Source organism: Melopsittacus undulatus, chromosome 26 (genome assembly GCF_012275295.1).
Source record: "Melopsittacus undulatus isolate bMelUnd1 chromosome 26, bMelUnd1.mat.Z, whole genome shotgun sequence".
NCBI lineage: Eukaryota > Metazoa > Chordata > Aves > Psittaciformes > Psittaculidae > Melopsittacus > Melopsittacus undulatus.
Genome location: NC_047552.1, coordinates 192706 through 220672, shown reverse-complemented (window position 1 = coordinate 220672; position 27967 = coordinate 192706). Strand labels below are relative to the sequence as shown.

The 27967-nt window shown below is 55.1% G+C and overlaps 2 protein-coding genes across 5 annotated transcripts; both read right to left on the bottom strand.

Annotated features, from left to right (window-relative positions):
* Nucleotides 1-828: 828 nt before the first annotated feature.
* LOC117437728 (kallikrein-13-like) lies at nucleotides 829-15469 on the bottom strand. 4 transcript variants are annotated; one of them, XM_034072325.1, is made up of 6 exons: nucleotides 15367-15469; nucleotides 12603-12687; nucleotides 12332-12497; nucleotides 5610-5863; nucleotides 3514-3650; nucleotides 829-998 (listed from the first exon to the last, which is right to left on the bottom strand). In XM_034072325.1, exons 2-6 carry the CDS (start codon nucleotides 12667-12669, stop codon nucleotides 846-848), a joined length of 777 nt encoding a protein of 258 aa, XP_033928216.1. In that variant the 5' UTR covers nucleotides 12670-12687; nucleotides 15367-15469; the 3' UTR covers nucleotides 829-845. The 4 variants fall into 4 exon arrangements, with proteins under 4 accessions (XP_033928216.1, XP_033928217.1, XP_033928218.1 ...); XM_034072326.1 differs by having other exon boundaries at nucleotides 12603-12674; nucleotides 15367-15455; XM_034072327.1 differs by having other exon boundaries at nucleotides 12603-12671; nucleotides 15367-15455.
* A 1633-nt stretch (nucleotides 15470-17102) lies between these two features.
* Nucleotides 17103-27271, bottom strand: LOC117437729 (trypsin-like). The gene is made up of 5 exons (XM_034072329.1): nucleotides 27128-27271; nucleotides 23989-24151; nucleotides 21721-21974; nucleotides 18701-18837; nucleotides 17103-17371 (listed from the first exon to the last, which is right to left on the bottom strand). The coding sequence occupies exons 1-5, from the start codon at nucleotides 27162-27164 to the stop codon at nucleotides 17210-17212; spliced, it is 753 nt and encodes a 250-aa protein (XP_033928220.1). The 5' UTR covers nucleotides 27165-27271; the 3' UTR covers nucleotides 17103-17209.
* Nucleotides 27272-27967: the final 696 nt, after the last annotated feature.

The window sequence follows — 27967 nt, the reverse complement described above, 5'->3', positions numbered from 1 at the left end:
GGGCACACCAGCCCGAGCTCTGATTGGCTGGAGAGGGGGAAGCTCCGCCCCCCCCATTGGGGCAGGACCAGGAGCCAATGGGGTGGCACCGAGTTGAGGTGGGTGGGGCTTAGGAGGAGCTCAGCCAATGGGGTGGCTCCAGGTTGAGGTGGGAGGGACCAGTGAGGGCTTGGATAGGGCTCAGCCAATGACGTGAGATCTAGAAGGAGCTCAGCCAATGGGGTGGCTCCAAGGTGGGGGGGGGGGGGGACGTAGGAGGAGCCCAACCAATGGCATGGGAGCACGTTGGCTTGGGGAAGAGCTCAGCCAATGGCGACGGCTGCTCCTTGACCATTGGCTGACACCCTATGGGGCTGACCAATGAATGAGTGACCCCCATTGGGTTGACCAATGAATGGGTGACCCCTATGGGGCTGACCAATGAATGGGTGACCCCCATTGGGTTGCCCCTCATTGACTGGATGCCCCTTGACCAATGAATGGGTAACCCCCATTGGGCTGACCAATGAATGGGTGACCCCCATTGGATTGCCCCTCATTGACTGGATACCCCTTGTTGTGTTCTTCATTCCTATTGGCCACCTCCTAGGACATGGCCCCTGCTTGTGTTGCCCACCCTCCCCATGGCTTGAAGCCCCTTTGGCCCCCACGACCCATAGCAGAAGATGGGGAGATGATGGAGACCCCATCCCAAACCCCATCCCCATGAGCTCAATAGGACCACAACAACCATCACAAAGGCTTTAATTCCTGCTCATCCTGCCCCACATCTCAGCAGCTCTCACCCCACAGCTCCTGGTGGCTCCTTCCCCCCCCATCTGCCCCCCAACAACAGTGCTCGGAGCTCAGTTGTCCTTTATGGTCTGGTGGATCCATTGGGCATATCTACAGACCTTGGTGTAGACACCAGGGCGCTTGGGCTGCCCACACTTCTCCATGCCCCAAGACACGATCCCTTGGAGGCTCTTGTTGCAGACCAGGGGTCCTCCGGAGTCACCCTATAGAGAAAGGTGGTGTCAGCCCCATAGGGTTGGGGGAGCTCCTTGCATTGGGCCAATGGGGTTGGGTTGGGTTGGGCAAGTGGGGGGCAACCACCCCATTGAGGTGGGCAACTGTTGTGGGGTTGAAGAGCCACCATTGGGTTCTTCAAGGCCCCTTGGGGTGAGTGGACATTGGGTTGCACAGTTCAATGGGAGGCTGCTATGAGGGTCAGACATTGAAGACAGCACTAAGGTGACCATCAAGAGGATGGTGAGATGGAGCTCAAGAGGACATTGGGATGGAGCTCAGGAGGACATTGGGATGGAGCTCAGGAGGACATTGAGATGGAGCTCAAGAGGACATTGGGATGGACCTCAGGAGGACATGGAGATGGAGCTCAAGAGGACATGGAGATGGAGCTCAGGAGGACATTGAGATGGAGCTCAAGAGGACATTGAGATGGAGCTCAGGAGGACATTGGGATGGAGCTCAGGAGGACATTGGGATGGAGCTCAGGAGGACATTGGGATGGAGCTCAGGAGGACATTGAGATGGAGCTCAGGAGGACATTGGGATGGAGCTCAGGAGGACATTGAGATGGAGCTCAGGAGGACATTGGGATGGAGCTCAGGAGGACATTGGGATGGAGCTCAGGAGGACATTGAGATGGAGCTCAGGAGGACATTGGGATGGAGCTCAGGAGGACATTGAGATGGAGCTCAGGAGGACATTGGGATGGAGCTCAGGAGGACATTGGGATGGAGCTCAGGAGGACATTGAGATGGAGCTCAGGAGGACATTGGGATGGAGCTCAGGAGGACATTGAGATGGAGCTCAGGAGGACATGGAGATGGACCTCAGGAGGACATTGGAATGGAGCTCAGGAGGACATTGAGATGGAGCTCAGGAGGACATTGGGATGGACCTCAGGAGGACATAGGGATGGAGCTCAGGAGGACATGGAGATGGAGCTCAGGAGGACATGGAGATGGAGCTCAGGAGGACATTGGGATGGACCTCAGGAGGACATTGAGATGGAGCTCAGGAGGACATTGAGATGGAGCTCAGGAGGACATGGAGATGGAGCTCAGGAGGACATTGGGATGGAGCTCAGGAGGACATGGAGATGGAGCTCAAGAAGACATGGGGATGGACCTCAAGAGGACATTGGGATGGAGCTCAGGAGGACATTGAGATGGAGCTCAGGAGGACATAGGGATGGAGCTCAGGAGGACATAGGGATGGACCTCAGGAGGACCTGGAGATGGAGCTCAGGTGGACATGGAGATGGAGCTCAGGAGGACATTGGGATGGAGCTCAGGAGGACATGGAGATGGAGCTCAGGTGGACATTGAGATGGACCTCAGGAGGACATTGCGATGGACCTCAGGAGGATATTGGGGTGGACCTCAGGAGGACATCGAGATGCACATCAAGATGCCCATAGAGATGCCCCTCAAGATGCCCATGGGGAGGCACCTCAAGATGCCCATGGAGATGCCCCTCAAGATGCCCATGGAGGTGGACATCAATAGGACATTGAGATGCCCCTCAGGATGCCCATAGAGATGCACCTCAAGGTACCCATGGGGAGGGACCTGAAGATGCCCATGAAGATGCACCTCATGATGCCCCCATGGAGATGGGTCTCAAGATGCCCATAGAGATGGACCTCAAGATGCCCATGAGATGCCCATCGAGATGCCCACTGAGATGCCCCTTGAGTTGCATATGGAGATGGACATTAAGAGGACATTGAGATGCACCTCAAGTTGCCCATGGGGATGGACCTCAGGATGCCCATAGAGATGCACCTCAAGATGCCCATAGAGATGGGGCTCAATAGGACATTGAGATGCTCCCAAGATACCCATTGAGATGCCCTTCAAGATGCCCATGGAGATGGACCTCAAGGTGCCCATGGAGATGGACCTCAATAGGACATCGAGGTGGACCTCATGATGCCCCCATGCAGATGCCCCTCAAGATGCCCAGGGAGATGGACCTCAATAGGACATTGAGATGCCCCTCATGATGCCCATAGAGATGCACCTCAACATACCCATGGAGATGCACCTCAGTAGGACATCGAGGTGGACCTCAAGATGCCCATAGAGATGCACCTCAAGATGCCCCTCAAGATACCCATAGAGATGCCCCTCAAGATGCCCATTGAGATGCACCTCAAGATGCCCATAGAGATGCACCTCAAGATGCCCATAGAGATGGGGCTCAACAGGACATCGAAGTGAACCTCAAGATGCCCCATAGAGATGCACCTCAAGATGCCCATAGAGATGCCCCATAGAGATGCCCATTGAGATGCCCATAGAGATGCCCATTGAGATGCCCATAGAGATGCCCATTGAGATGCCCCATGGAGATGCCCATTGAGATGCACCTCAAGATGCCCCATAGAGATGCCCATAGAGATGCCCATAGAGATGCCCATAGAGACGGGTCTCAAGACACCCCATAGAGACACCCCATGCAGACCCCCCTCAGTCACCCCCCCCCTCCCCTGCCCCATACCTGGCAGGAGTCCCTGCCCCCCTGCAGGCTGCCGGCGCACAGCATGTTGTCGGTGATGGAGCCTGGGTACAGGCGCTGGCACTCGGCTGTTGAGAACAGGGTGACGTTGACACACTGCAAGACGTCCGGGTAAGTGACTGGGGTGGGACACAAAGGGACAGACGACACCAAAGGAGATGGACCCTGCCCCATAGCAGCTGGTGTCCACCCCATAGGGGTCAATGGGGCCCAGTGTGGGAATGGGGACAGTGATGGGACAAGGGGACCCATAGGGTACAGGTGATGGGCAAGGGACAGACGACACCAAAGGAGATGGACCCTGCCCCATAGCAGACGGTGTCCACCCCATAGGGGTCAATGGGGCCCAGTGTGGGTATGGGGACAGTGATGGTACAAGGGGACCCATAGGGTGCAGGTGATGGGCAAGGGACACAAAGGGACAGACGACACCAAAGGAGATGGACCCTGCCCCATAGCAGCCGGTGTCCACCCCATAGGGGTCAATGGGGCCCAATGTGGGGCTGGGGAAGGGGTAGGAGGTTGGGAATGGGGTTGGGTGGGTATGGGGACACTGATGGTACAAGGGGACCTATGGGGCACAGGTGATGGTCAAGGGACAGACGACACCAAAGGAGATGGATCCTGCCCCATAGCAACCGATGCTCACCCCATAGGGGTCAATGGGGCCCAGTGTGGGAATGGGGAAGGGGTTGGGTGGGTATGGGGACAGTGATGGTACAAGGGGACCCATAGGGTACAGGTGATGGGCAAGGGACACAAAGGGCCATGGTGGACACAGAGCTCCATAAGGATGCTTGGAACCCCGTGAAGGGGACGTATGTCCATAGGAGATGGAGCAAGGGACCAACGTGACTGTGATGTCCACATCCCATACATAAGAACCCCTTAATCCTCCATAAGAACCCCCCTAAACCCCCATAAGAACCCCATAATCCTCCATAAGACCCCCTTAAACCCCCATAAGACCCCCCTAAACCCCCATAAGTCCCCCCTAAACCCCCATAAGAACCCCCTAAACCCCCATAAGTCCCCCCTAAACCTCCATAAGAACCCCCTATACCCCCATAAGACCCCCCTAAACCCCCATAAGAACCCCCTAAACCCCCATAAGTCCCCCATAAACCCCCCTAAGTCCCTCCTAAACCCCCATAAGTCCCCCCTAAACCCCCATAAGTCCCCCCTAAACCCCCATAAAAACCCCCTAAACCCCCATAAGTCCCCCCTAAACCCCCATAAGACCCCCCTGAACCTCCATAAGACCCCCCTAAACCCCCATAAGACCCCCCTGAACCTCCATAAGACCCCCCTAAACCCCCATAAGAACCCCCTAAACCCCCCTAAGAACCCCCATAAACCCCCATAAGTCCCCCCTAAACCCCCATAAGAACCCCCTAAACCTCCATAAGTCCCCCCTAACCCCCATAATAACCCCATAAACCCCCATAAGACCCCTCTAAACCCCCATAATACCCCCCTAAACCTCCATAAGACCCCCTAAACCTCCATAAGTCCCCCTAAACCCCCATAAGAACCCCCTAAACCCCCATAAGAAACCCCTAAACCTCCATAAGAACCCCCTAAACCCCCATAAGAACCCCCTAAACCTCCATAAGAACCCCCTGAACCTCCATAAGAACCCCATAAACCTCCATAAGAACCCCCTAAACCCCCCTAAGTCCCCCCTAAACCCCCATAAGAACCCCCTAAACCCCCATAAGAACCCCCTAAACCTCCATAAGTCCCCCCTAAACCCCCATAATAACCCCCTAAACCCCCATAATAACCCCCTAAACCCCCATAAGAACCTCCTAAACCCCCATAAGTCCCCCTAAACCCCCCTAAGAACCCCCTTAAACCCGCATAAGTCCCCCCTAAACCTCCATAAGTCCCCCCTAAACCCCCTAAGTCCCCCCTAAACCCCCATAAGAACCCCCTAAACCCTCATAATAACCCCCCCTAAACCCCCCTAGGACCCCCCTAAGCCCCTCCTAACCCCCCTCCCCCACACCCCCCTAACCACCCCTAACCCTCCTAACCCCCCCCCTACCCCCCCACACCCCCATACCCCCATGTACCTTCAGGCGAGGTGGTCGCCCCCCACCCGGACGTGGTGCAGGTGGTGCCCGGCCGGGGCAGGCAGGAGGCCACGGGGATGGGCTGGATGCGGTCGGTGATGGTGACGGGAGTCAGCAGCTTCATCAGCATGATGTCATTGTCCTTGGTGGTGGGGTCGTAGCTGGGGTGAGCTACCATCTTCTGCACCATCTTCTGCACCTCACCCTGCTCGCGGGTGTATAGGTTGTGCTTGCCCATATGGACACTGGTGATCCTATAGAGACATGGTATGGGACATGTGTAGGACATGGTATGGGGCATGTGTAGGACATGGTATGGGGCATGTGTAGGACATGGTATGGATCATGTGTAGGACATGGTATGGATCATGTGTAGGACATGGTATGGGACATGTGTAGGACACAACATGGACAATGTGTCCTTGGTGGTGGGGTCGTAGCTGGGGTGAGCTACCATCTTCTGCACCATCTTCTGCACCTCACCCTGCTCGCGGGTGTACAGGTTGTGTTTGCCCATATGGACACTGGTGATCCTATAGAGACATGGTATGGAGGTTATGGGGTATGTGTAGGACATGGTATGGGACATGTGTAGGACATGGTATGGGACATGTGTAGGACATGGTATGGATCATGTGTAGGACATGGTATGGATCATGTGTAGGACATGGTATGGATCATGTGTAGGACATGGTATGGATCATGTGTAGGACATGGTATGGGGCATGTGTAGGACATGGTATGGGACATGTGTAGGACATGGTATAGGACATGTGTAGGACATGGTATGGGGCATGTGTAGGACATGGTATGGAGCATGTGTAGGACATGGTATGGGACATGTGTAGGACATGGTGTGGGACATGTGTAGGACATGGTATGGGGCATGTGTAGGACATGGTATGGGACATGTGTAGGACATGGTGTGGGACATGTGTAGGACATGGTATGGGGCATGTGTAGGACATGGTATGGATCATGTGTAGGACATGGTATGGGGCATGTGTAGGACATGGTATGGATCATGTGTAGGACATGGTATGGGACATGTGTAGGACACAACATGGACAATGTGTCCTTGGTGGTGGGGTCGTAGCTGGGGTGAGCTACCATCTTCTGCACCATCTTCTGCACCTCACCCTGCTCGCGGCTGTACAGGTTGTGCTTGCCCATGTGGACACTGGTGATCCTATAGGGACATGGTATGGGACATGGTATAGAGCATGTGTAGGACATGGTATGGACCATGTGTAGGACATGGTATGGGGCATGTGTAGGACATGGTATGGGGCATGTGTAGGACATGGTATGGGACATGTGTAGGATATGGTATCGGGCATGTGTAGGACATGGTATGGGGCATGTGTAGGACATGGTATAGAGCATGTGTAGGACATGGTATGGAGCATGTGTAGGACATGGTATGGGCCATGTGTAGGACATGGTATGGGCCATGTGTAGGACATGGTATGGGACATGTGTAGGACATGGTATGGATCATGTGTAGGACATGGTATGGGACATGTGTAGGACATGGTATGGATCATGTGTAGGACATGGTATGGGACATGTGTAGGACATGGTATGGGACATGTGTAGGACGTGGTATGGACCATGTGTAGGACATGGTATGGGACATGTGTAGGACATGGTATGGGACATGTGTAGGACATGGTATGGAGCATGTGTAGGAAATGGTGTGGGGCATGTGTAGGACATGGTATGGGCCGTGTGTAGGACATGGTATGGGCCGTGTGTAGGACATGGTATGGGCTGTGTGTAGGACATGGTATGGGACATGTGTGGAACATGGTATGGGCCATGTGTAGGACATGGTATGGAGCATGTGTAGGAAATGGTGTGGGGCATGTGTAGGACACTACATGGACAATGTGTCCTTGGTGGTGGGGTCGTAGCTGGGGTGAGCTACCATCTTCTGCACCATCTTCTGCACCTCACCCTGCTCGCGGCTGTACAGGTTGTGCTTGCCCATATGGACACTGGTGATCCTATGGGGACATGGTATGGATCATGTGTAGGACATGGTATGGATCATGTGTAGGACATGGCATGGATCATGTGTAGGACATGGTATGGATCATGTGTAGGACATGGTATGGAGCATGTGTAGGACATGGTGTGGGGCATGTGTAGGACATGGTATGGAGCATGTGTAGGACATGGTATGGAGCATGTGTAGGACATGGTATGGGGCATGTGTAGGACATGGTATGGATGATATGTAGGACATGGTATGGGCCATGTGTAGGACGTGGTATGTACCATGTGTAGGACATGGTATGGGGCATGTGTAGGACATGGTATGGATCATTTGTAGGACATGGTATGGAGCATGTGTAGGACATGGTATGGGGCATGTGTAGGACATGGTATGGGCCATGTGTAGGACGTGGTATGGACCATGTGTAGGACATGGTATGGGACATGTGTAGGACATGGTATGGAGCATGTGTAGGACATGGTATGGATCATGTGTAGGACATGGTATGGGGCATGTGTAGGACATGGTATGGAGCATGTGTAGGACATGGTATGGATCATGTGTAGGACATGGTATGGGGCATGTGTAGGACATGGTATGGGACATGTGTAGGACATGGTATGGGGCATGTGTAGGACATGGTATGGATCATGTGTAGGACATGGTATGGAGCATGTGTAGGACATGGTATGGGACATGTGTAGGACATGGTATGGGACATGTGTAGGACGTGGTATGGACCATGTGTAGGACATGGTGTGGGGCATGTGTAGGACATGGTATGGGCCGTGTGTAGGACATGGTATGGGCCGTGTGTAGGACATGGTATGGGCTGTGTGTAGGACATGGTATGGGACATGTGTGGAACATGGTATGGGCCATGTGTAGGACATGGTATGGAGCATGTGTAGGAAATGGTGTGGGGCATGTGTAGGACATGGTATGGGCTGTGTGTAGGACATGGTGTGGGGCATGTGTAGGACATGGTATGGGCCGTGTGTAGGACATGGTATGGGCCATGTGTAAGACATCGTATGGGGCATGTGTAGGACATGCTATGGGCCATGTGTAGGATATGGTATGAGGCATGTGTAGGACAGGGTATGGACCATGTGTAGGACATGGTATGGTTGTGTTTGCCCATGTGGACGCTGGTGATCCTATGGGGCACATGGGGTATGGGGTTATGGGGTATGGGAGTTATGGGGTATGGGGGTTATGGGGCATGGGGTTAGGGGGTATGGGGGTTATAGGGTATGGGGTTTATGGGGTATGGGGTTATGGGGTATGTGTAGGACATGGTATGGTTGTGTTTGCCCATGTGGACACTGGTGATCCTATGACGTACATGGGGTTTGGGGGTTATGGGGTATGGGGGTTATGGGGTATGTGTGGTATATGGTATGGGGCATGAGTAGGACATGTGGTATGGGGGTTATGGGGTATGGGGGTTATGGGGTATGTGTAGGACATTGTATGGGGCATGTGTAGGACATGGTATGGGGCATGTGTAGGACATGGTATGGGCCGTGTGTAGGACATTGTATGGGCCATGTGTAGGACATGGTATGGGGCATGTGTAGGACATGGTATGGACCATGTGTAGGACATGGTATGGACCATGTGTAGGACATGGTATGGGGCATGTGTAGGACAATGTATGAATCATGTGTAGGACACAGTATGGACCATGTGTAGGACAAAGCATGGACCATGTGTAGGACACAGCATGGACCATGTGTAGGACATGGTATGGGCCATGTGTAGGACATGGGAGGGATAATGTGTAGAAATATTATGGACCAGGTGTAGGACATGGTATGGGCCATGTGTGGAACATGGTATGGGACATGTGTAGGACATGGTATGGGCCATGTGTAGGACGTGGTATGGACCATGTGTAGGATAGGGTATGGATCATGTGTAGGACATGGTATGGGCCATGTGTGGAACATGGTATGGGCCATGTGTAGGACATGGTATGGGACATGTGTAGGACATGGTACGGACCATGTGTAGGACACGGTATGGACGACGTGTACGACATGGTATGGATCATGTGTAGGACATGGTATGGACCATGTGTAGGACACGGTATGGACGACGTGTACGACATGGTATGGATAGTGTGTAGGACATGGTATGGACCATGTGTAGGACACGGTATGGACGACGTGTACGACATGGTATGGATCATGTGTAGGACATGGTATGGACCATGTGTAGGACACGGTATGGACGACGTGTACGACATGGTATGGATAGTGTGTAGGACATGGTAGGTGCCATGTATAGGACATTCCATGGACCATGTGTAGGACATGCCATGAACCATGTGTAGGACACGGCATGGCCCACGTATGTGACATACATGGCCAATATCTGACATAGCAGAACACATGGAGACCACAACCTGGGTGACACCACAACACACACCACACATGGACCATGAAGACCTCGAAGACCTCAACCCATGGGTCCATAACCTACGTGGGACCACTCAATGTACCATGGAGCCCTCAACCCATGGGTCCATCACCTACATGGGACCACTCCATAGACCATGTAGACCACAACCCATGGGTCCATAACCCGCATGGGACCACTCCATGTACCATGGAGACCTCAACCCATGGGTCCATAACCCCATAGGACCACACAATGGACCCTGAAGACCATGAAGACCACAACCCATGGGTCCATCACCTCCATAGTACCACACCATAGACCATGTAGACCACAACCCATGGGTCCATCACCCACATGGGACCACTCCATAGACCATGAAGACCTCAACCCATGGGTCCATCACCTACATGGGACCACTCCATACACCATGGAGACCTCAACCCATGGGTCCATATCCTACATAGTACCACACCATAGACCATGTAGACCACAACCCATGGGTCCATCACCTGTATAGGACCACTCCATAGACCCTGAAGACCACAACCCATGGGTCCATCACCTGCATGGGACCACTCCATGGACCATGAAGACCATGAAGACCACAACCCATGGGTCCATCACCTCCATAGTACCACACCATAGACCATGTAGACCACAACCCATGGGTCCATAACCCGCATGGGACCACTCCATAGACTACAAAGACCTCAACCCATGGGTCCATATCCTACATGGGACCACACCATAGACCATGAAGACCTCAACCCATGGGTCCATCACCCGCATGGGACCACTCCATAGACCATGAAGACCATGAAGACCACAACCCATGGGTCCATCACCTCCATAGTACCACACCATAGACCATGTAGACCTCAACCCATGGGTCCATCACCCGCATAGGACCACTCTATGGCCCATTAAGACCACAACCCATGGGTCCATAAACTGCATGGGACCATTCCATGGACCATGATGAAGACCTCAACCCATGGGTCCATAACCCCCATAGGACCACACAATGGACCATGAGGACCACGAAGACTTCAACCCATGGGTCCATCACCAGCATGGGACCACTCCATAGACCATGAAGACCACAACCATTGGGTCCATCACCCACATGGGACCACTCCATAGATCATGGAGACCACAACCCATGGGTCCATCACCTCCATAGTACCACACCATAGACCATGAAGACCACAACCCATGGGTCCATCACCTGCATGGGACCACTCCATGGACCATGAAGACCACAACTTATGGGTCCATAACCAACAAGGGACCACTCCATGGACCATGAAGATCTCAACCCATGGGTCCATAACCCCATAGTACCACACCATAGACCATGTAGACCACAACCCATGGGTCCATCACCCACATGGGATCACTGCATAGACCATGAAGACCATGAAGACCACAACCCATTGGTCCATAACCCCCATAGGACCACTCCATAGACCCTGAAGACCACAACCCATGGGTCCATATCCCGCATGGGACCACTCCATAGACCATGAAGACCACAACCCATGGGTCCATCACCTGCATGGGACCACACCATAGACCATGTAGACCACAACCCATGGGTCCATCACCCACATGGGACCACTCCATTGACCATGAAGACCACAACCCATGGGTCCATCACCCACATGGCACCACTCCATGGACCATGAAGACCTCAACCCATGGGTCCATAACCCCATAGGACCACACAATGGATCATGAAGACCATGAAGACCACAACCCATGGGTCCATCACCTCCATAGTACCACACCATGGACCATGAAGACCATGAACACCACAACCCATGGGTCCATCACCTACATGGGACCACTCCATAGACCCTGAAGACCAGAACCCATGGGTCCATCACCTGTATAGGACCACACCATGGACCATGAAGACCACAACCCATGGGTCCATCACCCACATGGGACCACACAATGGACCATGAACACCATGAAGACCACAACTCATGGGTCCATCACCTGTATGGGACCACTCCATAGACCATGGAGACCACAACCCATGGGTCCATCACACACATGGGCCCACACCATGGACCATGAAGACCATGTAGACCACAACTCATGGGTCCATCACCTCCATAGTACCACACCATAGACCATGTAGACCTCAACCCATGGGTCCATAACCCCATAGGACCACACCATGGACCATTAACACCATGTAGACCTCACCCCACGAGTCCATCACCCCCATAGGACCCCTCCATGCCCCATGACAACCCCCCTATGTGTCCCCCCCCCCGTGCCCCCCATGCCCCCTCCTTACCCCGGTGTGGTACAATGCGCGGCCGTCACCACCCACTCCTTGTCCACCAGGACCCCTCCGCAGTACAGCTTGTACATGTCCAGGATGGCCACTTGCCATGGCTGTGAATGGGGCTCACAGTCCATGCCCCCGACCACACGCGTGTCCCCATCCACCGCTGGGGTCACTACATGGGATAACACGCCAAGAACACGCGTGTTAGAGCTGTACATGTGTGTCCACCCCACACGTGTCCGCCCCACACTCCAGCCCCATAGCGCATCGGACTCACCCATAGACACCACCAACACCAACGTTCTCAACACCTTCATGCTGCCCCATAGCTTGGGGGGCTCCATCGCTGCTGTGGGGCAGAGCTGTTAGATGGGGTTCATCCAATGAGAGGGGCCATAGGGACATCTATGGGTCCTGGGGTGGCCTTCACCCCACAACCTCCGCCCCATAGGCTCCGTCATCAGCATGGAGCTGTTGCAATGGGTGAGCTCATGGGCCCATAGGAGGAAGCAGCAGAGTCATCCTCAATGAGGCCATGTAATTATGGGTTCCACCTCCTCCTCCCTCCTCCTTGTCTCCAGGCCATTGACCTCCCAGAACCTCCTCTGCCCTTGGATGCCTCCTATGGGATGGAGTCTGTGGGGCTCTGGTTATGGGGCAGCCCCATAGGTGTGGGGCTGGGGATGGGTTTGGATGGGGGGAGTCATCCCCTCTATGGCTGTGGTTGAGGGTTGGGCATGGGGCTGAGTTAGGGGTTCACATGGGGTAGAGGTACCCATGGATGTGGGGCATGGAGCCCCATGGATGTGGGGCATGAAGCCCCATGGATGTGGGGCATGGAGCCCCATGGATGTGGGGCATGGAGCCCCATGGATGTGGGGCATGGATCCCCATGGATGTGGGTCTTGGATCCCCATGGATGTGGGGCATTGATCCCCATGGATGTGGGGCATGGATCCTCCTGGAGGTACCCATGGATGTGGGGCATGGAGCCCCATGGATGTGGGGCATTGATCCCCATGGATGTGGGGCATGGATCCCCATGGATGTGGGTCTTGGATCCCCATGGATGTGGGGCATGGATCCCCATGGATGTGGGGCATGGAGCCCCATGGATGTGGGGCATGGAGCCCCATGGATGTGGGGCATGGAGCCCCATGGATGTGGGGCATTGATCCCCATGGATGTGGGGCATGGAGCCCCATAGATGTGGGGCATGGATCCCCATGGATGTGGGGCATGGATCCCCATGGATGTGGGGCATGGAGCCCCATGGATGTGGGGCATGGAGCCCCATGGATGTGGGGCATTGATCCCCATGGATGTGGGGCATGGAGCCCCATGGATGTGGGGCATGGATCCTCATGGATGTGGGGCATGGAGCCCCATGGATGTGGGGCATGGAGCCCCATGGATGTGGGGCATGGATCCTGGAGGTACCCATAGCAGTGGGTGCTGGTTCCTCACACCCATGGATCATTGCACCCCACTGAGGTCTGTGGGCCCCATAGAAGTGGGTCACGGTTCCCATGGCCATGGGTCGGAGCCACCCATGGGTGTGGGTCACCACTCCCTGTGGCCCTGGGCCCCACAGATAAAGGAAATGGGGCCCATGGGGCGCAGGTTCCTTGCTCCATATGGGGATGGGATATGGGGTACCCTATGGAGGGGTTGGGATGTACATGGGGATGGGATGGGGGGTGCCCTATGGAGGGGTTGGGGGGGGATGGGATGGGGGGTGCCCTATGGAGGGGTTGGGGGGGGATGGGATGGGGGGTGCCCTATGGAGGGGTTGGGGGGGGATGGGATGGGGGGTGCCCTATGGAGGGGTTGGGGGGGGGATGGGGGTCGTGGATGGGGGGGAAAGATGGAGATGGAAGAATATGGATGGGGAATAGGGAAGGATGGAGATGGGAATAGGGAAGGATGGAGATGGGAATAGGGAATAATGGAGATGGGGAACAGGGAAGGATGGAGATGGGGATGGAGAACAGGGAAGGATGGAGATGGGGAACAGGGAATAGGGAAGGATGGAGATGGGAATAGGGAAGGATGGAGATGGGGAATAGGGAATAGGGAAGGATGGAGATGGGAATAGGGAATGATGGAGATGGGAATAGGGAATAGGGAAGGATGGAGATGGGAATAGGGAAGGATGGAGATGGGAATAGGGAATGATGGAGATGGGAATAGGGAATAGGGAAGGATGGAGATGGGAATAGGGAATGATGGAGATGGGAATAGGGAATAGGGAAGGATGGAGATGGGGATGGAGAACAGGGAAGGATGGAGATGGGGATGGGGAATAGGGAAGGATGGAGATGGGAATAGGGAATAGGGAAGGATGGAGATGGGAATAGGGAATAGGGAAGGATGGAGATGGGAATAGGGAAGGATGGAGATGGGAATAGGGAATGATGGAGATGGGAATAGGGAATAGGGAAGGATGGAGATGGGGATGGGGAATAGGGAAGGATGGAGATGGGAATAGGGAACAGGGAAGGATGGAGATGGAGAAAGGAGGAGACAGGAGAACAGGGAAAGGAGGAGATCAGGGATGGAACAACCATGGATGAGATCAGGGATAGATCAAACATGGAGAACAGGAGATCAGGGATGGATCAACCATAGAGAACAAGGAAAGGAGGAGATCAGATATGGATCAACCATAGAGAACAAGGAAAGGAGGGGATCAGACATGGATCAACCATGGATGAGATCAGGGATGGATCAACCATAGAGAAGAGGGGATCAGGGATGGATCAACCATAGAGAACAAGGAGGGGATCATGGATGCACAAAGACCCCCCCATCCTCATTGCACACACAGCAGAACCCCATAACCAACCCAATCCCCATCCCCACCCCACATCCCCCCCCATTGACCCCCCCATCCCACCCCACAACCCCCCCATTGAACCCCCATCCTCAATGCATACAGAGCAGCAAGACCCCCATAACCAACCCAATCCCCATCCCCATCTCCCACCCCATCCCCCCCATTGACCCCCCAGCCCCCCCCCCATCCCCCCCCATCCCACCTGTCCGTGTGTCCCCCGTGCGCCCCCCCGGGGGCTGCTCCTCGGTGGCCACAAGGACCTCGTTGGTGGCCGCTCAGCTCCGTGGCCACCCTCGGGTGCTCCCCCCCCCCCCCCCCACGTGGGTTTTATAGGGGCTGAGCTGGAGGCGTCCCATGGGTGCAGGGAGACGCTCCCTTAATCCCTTGGGAGCTTGTGGGGCACCGCCTGGGCTTGCTTCATATGGGGGTGGGGAGGGGGTGGGGTGATGGGGATGGGGAGGGACATGGAGTTATGGGGGTGGGATGTGGAGATATGGGGGTGGGAGATGGAGTTATGGGGGTGGGATATGGAGTTATGGGGGTGGGATGTGGAGATATGGGGGTGGGAGATGGAGTTATGGGGGTGGGATATGGAGTTATGGGGGTGGGATGTGGAGATATGGGGGTGGGATATGGAGTTATGGGGGTGGGATATGGAGTTATGGGGGTGGGATGTGGAGATGTGGGGGTGGGATATGGAGTTATGGGGGTGGGAGATGGAGTTATGGGGGTGGGAGATGGAGTTATGGGGGTGGGAGATGGAGATATGGGGGTGGGAGATGGAGATATGGGGGTGGGAGATGGAGATATGGGGGTGGGATGTGGAGTTATGGGGGTGGGATATGGAGATATGGGGGTGGGATGTGGAGATATGGGGGTGGGATGTGGAGATATGGGGGTGGGATGTGGAGTTATGGGGGTGGGATATGGAGATATGGGGGTGGGATGTGGAGATATGGGGGTGGGATGTGGAGATATGGGGGTGGGATGTGGAGTTATGGGGGTGGGAGATGGAGATATGGGGGTGGGATATGGAGTTATGGGGGTGGGATGTGGAGTTATGGGGGTGGGATGTGGAGTTATGGGGGTGGGATGTGGAGTTATGGGGGTGGGATATGGAGTTATGGGGGTGGGATGTGGAGTTATGGGGGTGGGATGTGGAGTTATGGGGGTGGGAGATGGAGTTATGGGGGTGGGATGTGGAGTTATGGGGGTGGGATATGGAGTTATGGGGGTGGGAGATGGAGTTATGGGGGTGGGATGTGGAGTTATGGGGGTGGGAGATGGAGATATGGGGGTGGGATGTGGAGTTATGGGGTGGGATGTGGAGATATGGGGGTGGGATATGGAGTTATGGGGGTGGGAGATGGAGCTCTGCAGGTGGGATATGGAGATGGGAGATGGAGCTATGGAGGTAGGATATGGAGATACAGAGGTGGGATATGGAGGTGCTGGGATATAGAGATGGTGGGATATGGAGGTGATGGGATATGGAGTTGCTGGGATATGGAGGTGCTGGGATATGGAGGTGCTGGGATATGGAGGTGATGGGATATGGAGGTGATGGGATATGGAGGTGCTGGGATATGGAGGTGCTGGGATATGGAGGTGATGGGATATGGAGGTGATGGGATATGGAGGTGATGGGATATGGAGGTGGTGGGATATGGAGGTGATGGGATATGGAGGTGATGGGATATGGAGGTGGGGGGATATGGAGGTGGTGGGATATGGAGATGATGGGATATGGAGGTGATGGGATATGGAGGTGCTGGGATATGGAGGTGATGGGATATGGAGTTCTGGAGGCACCAGGACAGATGTGTTGGTTTCTGGAGCTCCTATTGCAGATCCCCTCTTGTAGGTCACCCCATATCCCCCAGCCCCACATCCATGTCCCCCCCCCCCCCCCCCCAACCTCCACACCCATAACAGACCCACAATTCCCAGGGCTTTATTCCATGCGGAAGGCGCCATAAGGGGGCGATGGGAGGCAGTAGAGGCCGAGGGGAGGCCGAGGCCGGGACGGGGGCGAGGCCGCGGGCTCAGGCGCTCCCATTGCTCCTCATGGTGTCCTGGATCCAGGAGGTGAACGCACACACGCGGGTGTAGACCCCAGGCTTGCCCTGCTGCCCACACACCTGCATCCCCCATGACACGATGCCCTGGAGCTCGTCCCGGCACACCAGGGGGCCGCCCGAGTCACCCTATGGGGCACAGGGAGGTTATGGGGTGGCCCTATGGGGGGGACCAATGGGGGGACCCACATCTGGTTCTCCATTGGGGACACTGCGGTGATGGGGTCAGGATATGGGGACCATTGTGTTCTATGGGTAACCAGAGCACACAGGGTGCTACTGGAGAGCTTAGGGGTGCCCATGGCACACATGGAACATGGAGAGTCCCCATAGCACCCAGTGGTCCCCATAGCACCCATAGAAGCCAGATGGTCCCCATAGCACCCATAGAAGCCAGATGGTCCCCATAGCACCCATAGAACCCAAATGGTCCCCCCATAGCACCCAGTGCTCCCCATAGCACCCATAGCACCCAGTGGTCCCCATAGCACCCATAGCACCCAGATGGTCCCCATAGCACCCGGTGGTCCCCATATCAACCACAGAACCCAGACGGTCCCCATAGCACGCAGTGGTCCCCATAGCACCCATAAAACACAAATGGTACCCATAGCACCCATAGAACCCAGATGGTCCTCATAGCACCCAGTGGTCCCCATAGCACACATAGAACCCACATGGTCCCCCCATAGCACCCAGTGGTCCCCATAGCACCCATAGCACCCAGATGGTCCCCCCATAGCACCCGGTGGTCCCCATAGCACCCATAGCACCCAGATGGTCCCCATAGCACCCAGTGGTCTCCATAGCACCCATAGCACCCAGATGGTCCCCCCGTAGCACCCAGTGGTCCCCATAGCACACATAGAACCCAGATGGTCCCCATAGCACCCAGTGGTCTCCATAGCACCCATAGCACCCAGTGGTCCCCATAGCACACATAGAACCCACATGGTCCCCATAGCACCCAGTGGTCCCCATAGCACCCAGATGGTCCCCCCATAGCACCCGGTGGTCCCCATAGCACCCATAGAACCCAAATGGTCCCCCCATAGCACCCAGTGGTCCCCATAGCACACATAGAACCCAGATGGTCCCCATAGCACCCAGTGGTCCTCATAGCACCCATAACACCCAGATGGTCCCCATAGCACCCATAGAACCCAAATGGTCCCCCATAGCACCCAGTGGTCCCCATAGCACCCATAGCACCCAGATGGTCCCCATAGCACACATAGAACCCAGATGGTCCCCAATAGCACCCAGTGGTCCTCATAGCACCCCTAGAACCCAGATGGTCCCAATAGCGCCCATAGCACCCAGTGGTCCCCATCATGCTTCTCTTGCCCCCTAACACCACAAGACCTCTCAGTGCTGTTCCTACACCCCCTTTGTCCCCATGGAGCTCCTCCCACCCCATAGATGTGGGGCAGGAGCCATGAACCCCCCTAGACCCACCTGGCAGGAGTCGGTGCCCCCAGTGCTGACTCCAGCACACAGCATGTTCTTGGTGATGCCCTTGGGGTAGAGCTTGCTGCACTGCTCATTGGCCATGGTGTAGACCACACCACACTGGAGGACATCAGGGAAGTAGCCTGGGGACAATGGGGCTTGGTTGGAGGTGCTATGGGACCAGTGGGGCCAATGGGGTCTGCTCCAGATGGAGGTGGCACCGGGCTATGGGAGATGCCCTTAAGGTGATGGAGACCTCTGAAGGCACCTGATGGAGCTCTGAAGGAGCCAGGTCACCACATGAGATACCTCCAAGTCATGGAGATACCTCCAACCCATTGAGATACCTCCAACCATTGAGATACCTCCAACCCATTGAGATACCTCCATCCCATTGAGATACCTCCAACCCATTGAGATACCTCCAACCATTGAGATACCTCCAACCCATTGAGATGATACCAAGATATTGAGATGTTCCCAAGCCATTGAGATACCTCCAACCCATTGAGATACCTCCAACCCATTGAGATGTCCCCAACCCATTGAGATACCTCCAACCCATTGAGATACCTCCAAGTCATCGAGATACCTCCAACCCATTGAGATACCTCCAACCCATTGAGATACCTCCAACCCATTGAGATACCTCCAACCCATTGAGATACCTCCAACCCATTGAGATACCTCCAACCCATTGAGATACCTCCATCCCATTGAGATACCTCCAACCCATTGAGATACCTCCAACCCATTGAGATACCTCCAACCCATTGAGATACCTCCATCCCATTGAGATACCTCCAACCCATTGAGATACCTCCAAGTCATCGAGATACCTCCAACCCATCGAGATACCTCCAACCCATCGAGATACCTCCAACCCATCGAGATACCTCCAACCCATTGAGATACCTCCAACCCATTGAGATACCTCCAACCCATTGAGATACCTCCAAGTCATTGAGATACCTCCAACCCATTGAGATACCTCCAACCCATTGAGATACCTGCAACCCATTGAGATACCTCCAACCCATTGAGATGGCCCCAACCCATTGAGATACCTCCAACCCATTGAGATACCTCCAACCCATTGAGATACCTCCAACCCATTGAGATACCTCCAAGCCATTGAGATACCTCCAACCCATTGAGATACCTCCAACCCATTGAGATGTCCCCAACCCATTGAGATACCTCCAACCCATTGAGATACCTCCAAGCCATTGAGATACCTCCAAGCCATTGAGATACCTCCAACCCATTGAGATACCTCCAACCCATTGAGATACCTCCAAGTCATTGAGATACCTCCAACCCATTGAGATACCTCCAACCTATTGAGATACCTCCAACCCATCGAGATACCTGCAACCCATTGAGATACCTCCAACCCATTGAGATATCTCCAAGTCATTGAGATACCTCCAACCCATTGAGATACCTCCAGCCCATTGAGATACCTCCAACCCATTGAGATACCTCCAAGCCATTGAGATACCTCCAACCCATTGAGATACCTGCAACCCATTGAGATACCTTCAAGTCATCGAGATACCTCCAACCCATTGAGATACCTGCAACCCATTGAGATACCTGCAACCCATTGAGATACCTGCAACCCATTGAGATACCTGCAACCCATTGAGATACCTCCATCCCATTGAGATACCTGCAACCCATTGAGATACCTCCAACCCATTGAGATACCTCCAACCCATTGAGATACCTTCAAGTCATCGAGATACCTGCAACCCATTGAGATACCTGCAACCCATTGAGATACCTGCAACCCATTGAGATACCTGCAACCCATTGAGATACCTCCAACCCATTGAGATACCTCCAACCCATTGAGATACCTGCAACCCATTGAGATACCTCCAACCCATTGAGATACCTCCAACCCATTGAGATACCTCCAACCCATTGAGATACCTCCATCCCATTGAGATACCTGCAACCCATTGAGATACCTCCAACCCATCGAGATACCTCCAACCCACTGAGATACCTCCAACCCATCGAGATACCTGCAACCCATTGAGATACCTGCAACCCATTGAGATACCTCCAACCCATTGAGATACCTCCAAGTCATTGAGATACCTCCAACCCATTGAGATACCTCCAACCCATTGAGATGTCCTCAACCCATTGAGATACCTCCAACCTATTGAGATACCTCCAACCCATTGAGATACCTTCAAGTCATCGAGATACCTCCAACCCATTGAGATACCTGCAACCCATTGAGATACCTGCAACCCATTGAGATACCTGCAACCCATTGAGATACCTGCAACCCATTGAGATACCTCCATCCCATTGAGATACCTGCAACCCATTGAGATACCTCCAACCCATTGAGATACCTCCAACCCATTGAGATACCTTCAAGTCATCGAGATACCTGCAACCCATTGAGATACCTGCAACCCATTGAGATACCTGCAACCCATTGAGATACCTGCAACCCATTGAGATACCTCCAACCCATTGAGATACCTCCAACCCATTGAGATACCTCCAACCCATTGAGATACCTGCAACCCATTGAGATACCTCCAACCCATTGAGATACCTCCAACCCATTGAGATACCTCCATCCCATTGAGATACCTGCAACCCATTGAGATACCTCCAACCCATTGAGATACCTCCAACCCATTGAGATACCTCCAACCCATTGAGATACCTGCAACCCATTGAGATACCTCCAACCCATTGAGATACCTCCAAGCCATTATGTCCCCAATCCCATTGAGATACCTGCAACCCATTGAGATACCTGCAACCCATTGAGATACCTGCAACCCATTGAGATACCTGCAACCCATTGAGATACCTGCAACCCATTGAGATACCTCCATCCCATTGAGATACCTGCAACCCATTGAGATACCTCCAACCCATCGAGATACCTCCAACCCATTGACATGTCCCCAACCCATTGAGATGTCCCCATCCCATTGAGATGACCCCAAGCCCCAATCCCATTCCCACTGCTGTCCCCCCCCTACCTTCGGGGCTGCTGGTGCTGCCCCATCCCGACACCACACACTCGGTGTTGGGGGGGGGACACCTCTTGGGCAGGGCCACGGGGTGGACGTGTGGGGTGAAGCGTGCGGGTTTCTGGAGCTTCAACAACATGATGTCACTGTCGTGGGTTGTGGGGTTGTAGTTGGGGTGGATGAAGGCCTTGGATGAGGAGATGCACTGCTCCGTCCCCTCCTTGGTCTTCAGGCTGTGGTCACCCATGCGGATGGGGATGGAGCTGTGGGGCGGACAAGGGGTCATGGACTCCATTGACCAATAGGGTACTCACACCAACCCCATTGACCAATAGGGTACTCACACCAACCCCATTGACCAATACGGTACTCACACCAACCCCATTGACCAATAGGGTACTCACACCAACCCCATTGACCAATAGGGTACTCCCACCAACCCCATTGACCAATACGGTACTCACACCAACCCCATTGACCAATAGGGTACTCACACCAACCCCATTGACCAATAGGGTACTCACACCAACCCCATTGACACATAAAGTCATCCTACCCAACCCCATTGACCAACAGGGTCCTCCTACCCAACCACATTGACCAATAAGGTCCTACTACCCAACCACATTAACCCATAGGCCCCTCCTACCCAACACCATTGACCAATAGCATCCTACCACCAACCCCATTGACCAATAGGGTCCTCCCACCAACCCCATTGACCCATACGGTCCTCCTACCCAACTCCATTGACCAATGGGGTCCTTCTACCCAAACCCATTGACCCATGAGGCCCTCCCACCAACCCCATTGACCAATAGGGTCCTCCCACCCAACCCCATTGACCAATGGGGCCCTCCCACCAACCCCATTGACCCATAGGCCCCTCCCACCAACCCCATTGACCCATAGCCCTCTCCCACCCACCCCATCGACCCATAGCCCATCCCACCAACCCCATTGACCCATGGGGCCCTCCCACCAACCCCATTGACCCATAGGTTCCTCCTACCCAACCCCATTGACCCATAGCCCCTCCCACCAATCCCATTGACCCATAAGCCCCTCCCACCAACCCCATTGACCCATAGGTTCCTCCTACCCAACCCCATTGACCCATAAGCCCCTCCTACCCAACCCCATTGACCCATAGCCCCTCCCACCAATCCCATTGACCCATAAGCCCCTCCCACCAACCCCATTGACCCATAGGTTCCTCCTACCCAACCCCATTGACCCATAGGTTCCTCCTACCCAACCCCATTGATCAATATGGTCCTCCCACCCACCCCATTGACCCATAGGGTGCTCCCACCAACCCTATTGACCCAGGAGCACCTCCCACCAACCCCATTGACCAATAGCCCTCTCCCACCCACCCCATCGACCCATAGCCCCTCCCACCCACCCCATTGACCCATAGGCCCCTCCTACACAACCCCATTGACCCATGGGGCCCTCCTACCAACCCTATTGACCAATAGGGTCCTCCCACCAACCACATTGACCCACGGGGACCACCTACCCAACCCCATTGACCCATAGCCCCTCCCACCCAACCCCATTGACCCATGAGGTCCTCCCACCAACCCCATTGACCAATGGTGTCCTCCTACCCAACTCCATTGACCAATAGGATCCTCCCACCAACCCCATTGACCCATAGGGTCCTCTTACCCAATGCTATTGACCAATATGGTCCTCCTACCCCAACCCCATTGATCAATAGGGTCCTCCAACCAACCCCATTGACCCATAGGTTCTCCTACCCAACGCTATTGACCAATAGGGTCTTCCTACCCAATCCCATTGACCAATACGGTCCTGCTACCCACCCCCATTGACCCATAAGGACCTCCCACCAACCTAATTGACCCATAGGGTCCTCCTACCCAACCCCATTGACCCATAGTGTCCTCCAACCAACCCCATTGACCCATAGCCCCTCCCACCCCACTGACCCATAGCCCCTCCCACCCACCCCATTGACCAATAGGATTCTCCCACCCACCCCATTGACCCATAGGGTATTCCCACCAACCCCATTGACCAATAGGGTTCTTCTACCCACCCCATTGACGAATAGGGTCTTCCCTCCCACCCCATTGACCAATAGGATTCTCCCACCCACCCCATTGACCAATAGGGTCTTCCCTCCCACCCCATTGACCAATAGGGTTCTCCCTCCCACCCCATTGACCAATAGGGTTCTTCTACCCACCCCCATTGACCAATAGGGTTCTCCCCCCCACCCCATTGCCCCATAGGCCCCCCCACCTCTTGGTGTCGCAGTGCGCGGCCGTCAGGACCCAGGAGCTCCCTATGAGGACCCCCCCACAGTGGATGTTCCTCTGCGGCCCCATAAGCACCACCTGGTAGGGATGACGGCGCTTCTGGCAGCTCTCACCCCCCACGATGCGCGTCTCGTCCCCCGCGGCCACTGCAGGGCAGGGAGACACCAGTGACTACCAGTGACTACCAGTGACTACCAGTTACATCCCAGTTACCTCCCAGTGACTACCAGTGACTACCAGTGACTACCAGTGACTACCAGTGACTACCAGTGACTACCAGTGACTACCAGTTACATCCCAGTTACATCCCAGTGACTACCAGTGACTACCAGTGACTACCAGTGACTACCAGTTACCTCCCAGTGACTACCAGTGACTACCAGTTACCTCCCAGTGACTACCAGTGACTACCAGTTACCTCCCAGTGACTACCAGTGACTACCAGTTGCATCCCAGTTACCTCCCAGTGACTACCAGTGACTACCAGTTACCTCCCAGTGACTACCAGTGACTACCAGTGACTACCAGTTACATCCCAGTTACCTCCCAGTGACTACCAGTGACTACCAGTTACCTTCCAGTGACTACCAGTGACTACCAGTGACTACCAGTTACCTCCCAGTTACCTCCCAGTTACCTCCCAGTGACTCCCAGTTACCTCCCAGTTACCTCCCAGTGACTCCCAGTGACTCCCAGTTATCTCCCAGTGATTCCCAGTTATCACCCAGTGACTCCCAGTTATCTCCCAGTGGCTCCCAGTGTCTTCCACTGTCTCCCAGTTACCTCCCAGTGTCTCCCAGTTGCTTCCCAGTCTCACCCAGTTGCTTCCCAGTGTCTCCCAGTTGCTTCCCAGTGTCTCCCAGTTGCTTCCCAGTGTCTCCCAGTTACCTCCCAGTGTCTCCCAGTTACCTCCCAGTTGATTCCCAGTGTCTCCCAGTTGCTTCCCAGTTACCTCTCAGTTGCTTCCCAGTTACCCCCCAGTTGCTTCCCAGTGTCTCCCAGTTGCTTCTCAGTGTCTCCCAGTTACCTCCCAGTGTCTCCCAGTTACCTCCCAGTTGCTTCCCAGTGTCTCCCAGTTGCTTCCCAGTGTCTCCCAGTTACTTCCCAGTGTCTCCCAGTTACCTCCCAATGTCTCCCAGTTGCTTCCCAGTCTCACCCAGTTGCTTCCCAGTGTCTCCCAGTTACCTCCCAGTGTCTCCCAGTTACCTCCCAGTTGCTTCCCAGTGTCTCCCAGTTGCTTCCCAGTGTCTCCCAGTTACCTCCCAGTGTCTCCCAGTTACCTCCCAGTTGCTTCCCAGTGTCTCCCAGTTGCTTCCCAGTGTCTCCCAGTTGCTTCCCAGTGTCTCCAAGTTACTCGCAGTTGCTTCCCAGTGTCTCCCAGTTACCTCCCAGTTGCTTCCCAGTGTCTCCCAGTTGCTTCCCAGTTACCTCTCAGTTGCTTCCCAGTTACCTCCCAGTTACTTCCTAGTGTCTCCCAGTTGCTTCCCAGTTACTCCCCAGTTACTTCCTAGTGTCTCCCAGTTGCTTCCCAGTTACCTCCCAGTTACTTCCTAGTGTCTCCCAGTTGCTTCCCAGTTACCTCCCAGTTACTTCCTAGTGTCTCCCAGTTACCTCCCAGTTACTTCCTAGTGTCTCCCAGTTACAACCCAGATGCTTCCCAGTTACCTCCCAGTTGTTTCCCAGTGCCTCCCAGTTGCCACCTCGAAGGCCTGGGCCACCCCATGTCCTCACAGCTCTTCCCTTCCTTCCCAGTTACCGCCCAGTTGCTTCCCAGTGTCTCCCAGTTGCTTCCCAGTGTCTCCCAGTTGCTTCCCAGTGCCTTCCAGTTGCTTCCCAGTTGCCTCCCAGTTGCCACCTCCAAGGCCTCCTGGGCCACCCCATGTCCTCCTAGCTCTTCCTTTCCTTCCCAGTTACCTCCCAGTGTCTCCCAGTTACCTCCCAGGTGCTTCCCAGTGTCTCCCAGTTGCTTCCCAGTGTCTCCCAGTTGCTTCCCAGTTGCCACCTCCAAGATCTCCTGGACCACCCCATGTTCTCCCAGCTCTTCCTTTCCTTCCCAGTGTCTCCCAGTTGCTTCCCAGTGTCTCCCAGCTGCTTCCCAGTACCTCCCAGTTGCTTCCCAGTGCCTCCCAGTTGCTTCCCAGTTGCCACCTCCAAGGTCTCCTGGACCACCACATGTCCTCCCAGCTCTTCCTTTCCTTCCCAGTGTCTCCCAGTTGCTTCCCACTGTCTCCCAGATGCTTCCCAATGTCTCCCAGATGCTTCCCAGTGTCTCCCAGTTGCTTCCCAGTTGTCAACTCCAAGGTCTCCTGGACCACCCCATGTCCTCCCAGCTCTTCCTTTCCTTCCCAGTGTCTCCCAGTTGCTTCCCAGTGCCTCCCAGTTGCCACCTCCAAGGCCTCCTGGGCCACCCCAGGCCACCCAGCTCTTCCCTTCCCACCCAGCGCCTCCCAGTGCCCTCCCAGTGCTCCCAGTGACTGATCGCTTCCCACCCAGCACCCTCCCAGTGCCCTCCCAGTGACTTGGCACTTCCCACCCACTGCCTCCCATTGTCTCCCAGTGGCCTCCCAGTGCCTCCCAGTTCTTTCCCAATCCTGCTGCATTCCCCCTTTGTGGCCCCCAGTAGCCTCCCAGTGCCTCCATTTCCTCCTTAGAGCCTCCAGTTTCCTTCCAGTGCCCCCAGTTCCCTTCCAGTGCCCCCAGTTCCCTTCCAGTGCCCCCAGTTCCCCCTCCAGTTCCCTCCCAGTGCTCCCCAGTCCCTTCCCTTTCCCTCTTACCCACACGAGGGCCCTCCCACTGCTTCCCAGTGTCCCCAGTTCACCTCCAGCTCCTTCCCACTATGGACCAGTGCCTCCCAGTGGCCTCCCAGTACCTTCCAGTCCATGTCAGTGCCTCCCAGCACCCTTCCAGTCCACCCCAGTGCGCTCCAGTCTCTTCCCAGTCCATCCCAGTGCTCCCCAGTTCCCTCTCATTGTCTCCCAGTCCCCCCCAGTTCCCCCTCAGTCTATTCCCAGTTCACCCCAGTGCCTCCCAGTTCAACCCAGTCCCTCTCAAACCCCCCCAGTGCCCTTCCCACTGCCTCCCAGTCCATCCCAGTTCATCCCAGTTCATCCCAGTGCCCTCACCAGTGGCCAGGAGCAGCAGGGGCAGGAATCTCTGCATGGTGATGGGAGGAAGAGGAGGAAGAGGAGCAGGAAGAGGGGAGGAAGAGGAGGAGGAAGAGGCACGAATGGGGATCGGGCTCCGGCCCCTTTAAATCCAATGGGCCCCGCCTGGGCTGGTCGGGGCAGTCCAACCAGGGCGGCCGGATGGGGCAGCCCTGGGCCAATCAGAGCCCACCTGGGGGGCCCTGGGCCAATCAGAGCCAGGCAGGGTGGCCCCGGGCCAATCAGAGCTGGGCACAGGCTAATCAGAGCCATCTGAGCCAATCAGAACACGCCCCCCCCGGGTGGCTCTAAGCCAATCAGAGCTGGGGTCACAGGTGCATTGGAGCCCCCTGGGGTTGGGATGGGCCAATCAGAGACGGGCAGGGGAGGCATTGGCCAATCAGAGTTAAGCAGGGCAATTAGCACCTGCCAGGGTGGGCATGGGCCAATCAGAGCCGGCCGGGGGAGGTGTGGGCCAATCAGAGGCTGTCTGGGTGGCTGTGGGCCAATCAGAGGCGGGCAGGGCAGGTAAAGGCCAATCAGAGGCTTCGGGAGTAGGCACGGTCCAATCAATGACTCCCAGTGCTTCTCAGTGCCTCCCAGTTCACCCCAGTGCCTCCCAGTTCAACCCAGTGCCTTTCCCGTCCTTCCCAGTGCCTCCCAGGTTCATCTCAGTTCATCCCAGTGCTTCCCAGTGTCCTTCCCAGTGCCTCCGAGCTCATCCCAGTGCCTCCCAGTTCACCCCAGTGCCTCCCAGTTCACCCCAGTACCCTCCACTGTCACCTCCCACCTTGAGCCCCTGCCAGCTCCTGCTGGAAA

Bases quoted from the DNA above. Each gene is read 5' to 3' on its own strand.
- LOC117437728 (XM_034072325.1), bottom strand. From the start codon at position 12,669: ATGGAGCCCCCCAAGCTATGGGGCAGCATGAAGGTGTTGAGAACGTTG. The intron at 12,498-12,602 runs GTGAGTCCGATG...TATCCCATGTAG, and splicing joins GGTGTTGGTGGTGTCTATGG to TGACCCCAGCGGTGGATGGG. The intron at 5,864-12,331 runs GTAAGGAGGGGG...ATGTCTCTATAG, and splicing joins GCGCATTGTACCACACCGGG to GATCACCAGTGTCCATATGG.
- LOC117437729 (XM_034072329.1), bottom strand. From the start codon at position 27,164: ATGCAGAGATTCCTGCCCCTGCTGCTCCTGGCCACTG. The intron at 18,838-21,720 runs GTAGGGGGGGGA...CATTGTCCCCAG, and splicing joins CAGCACCAGCAGCCCCGAAG to GCTACTTCCCTGATGTCCTC. The intron at 17,372-18,700 runs GTGGGTCTAGGG...TGTGCCCCATAG, and splicing joins GGGGCACCGACTCCTGCCAG to GGTGACTCGGGCGGCCCCCT.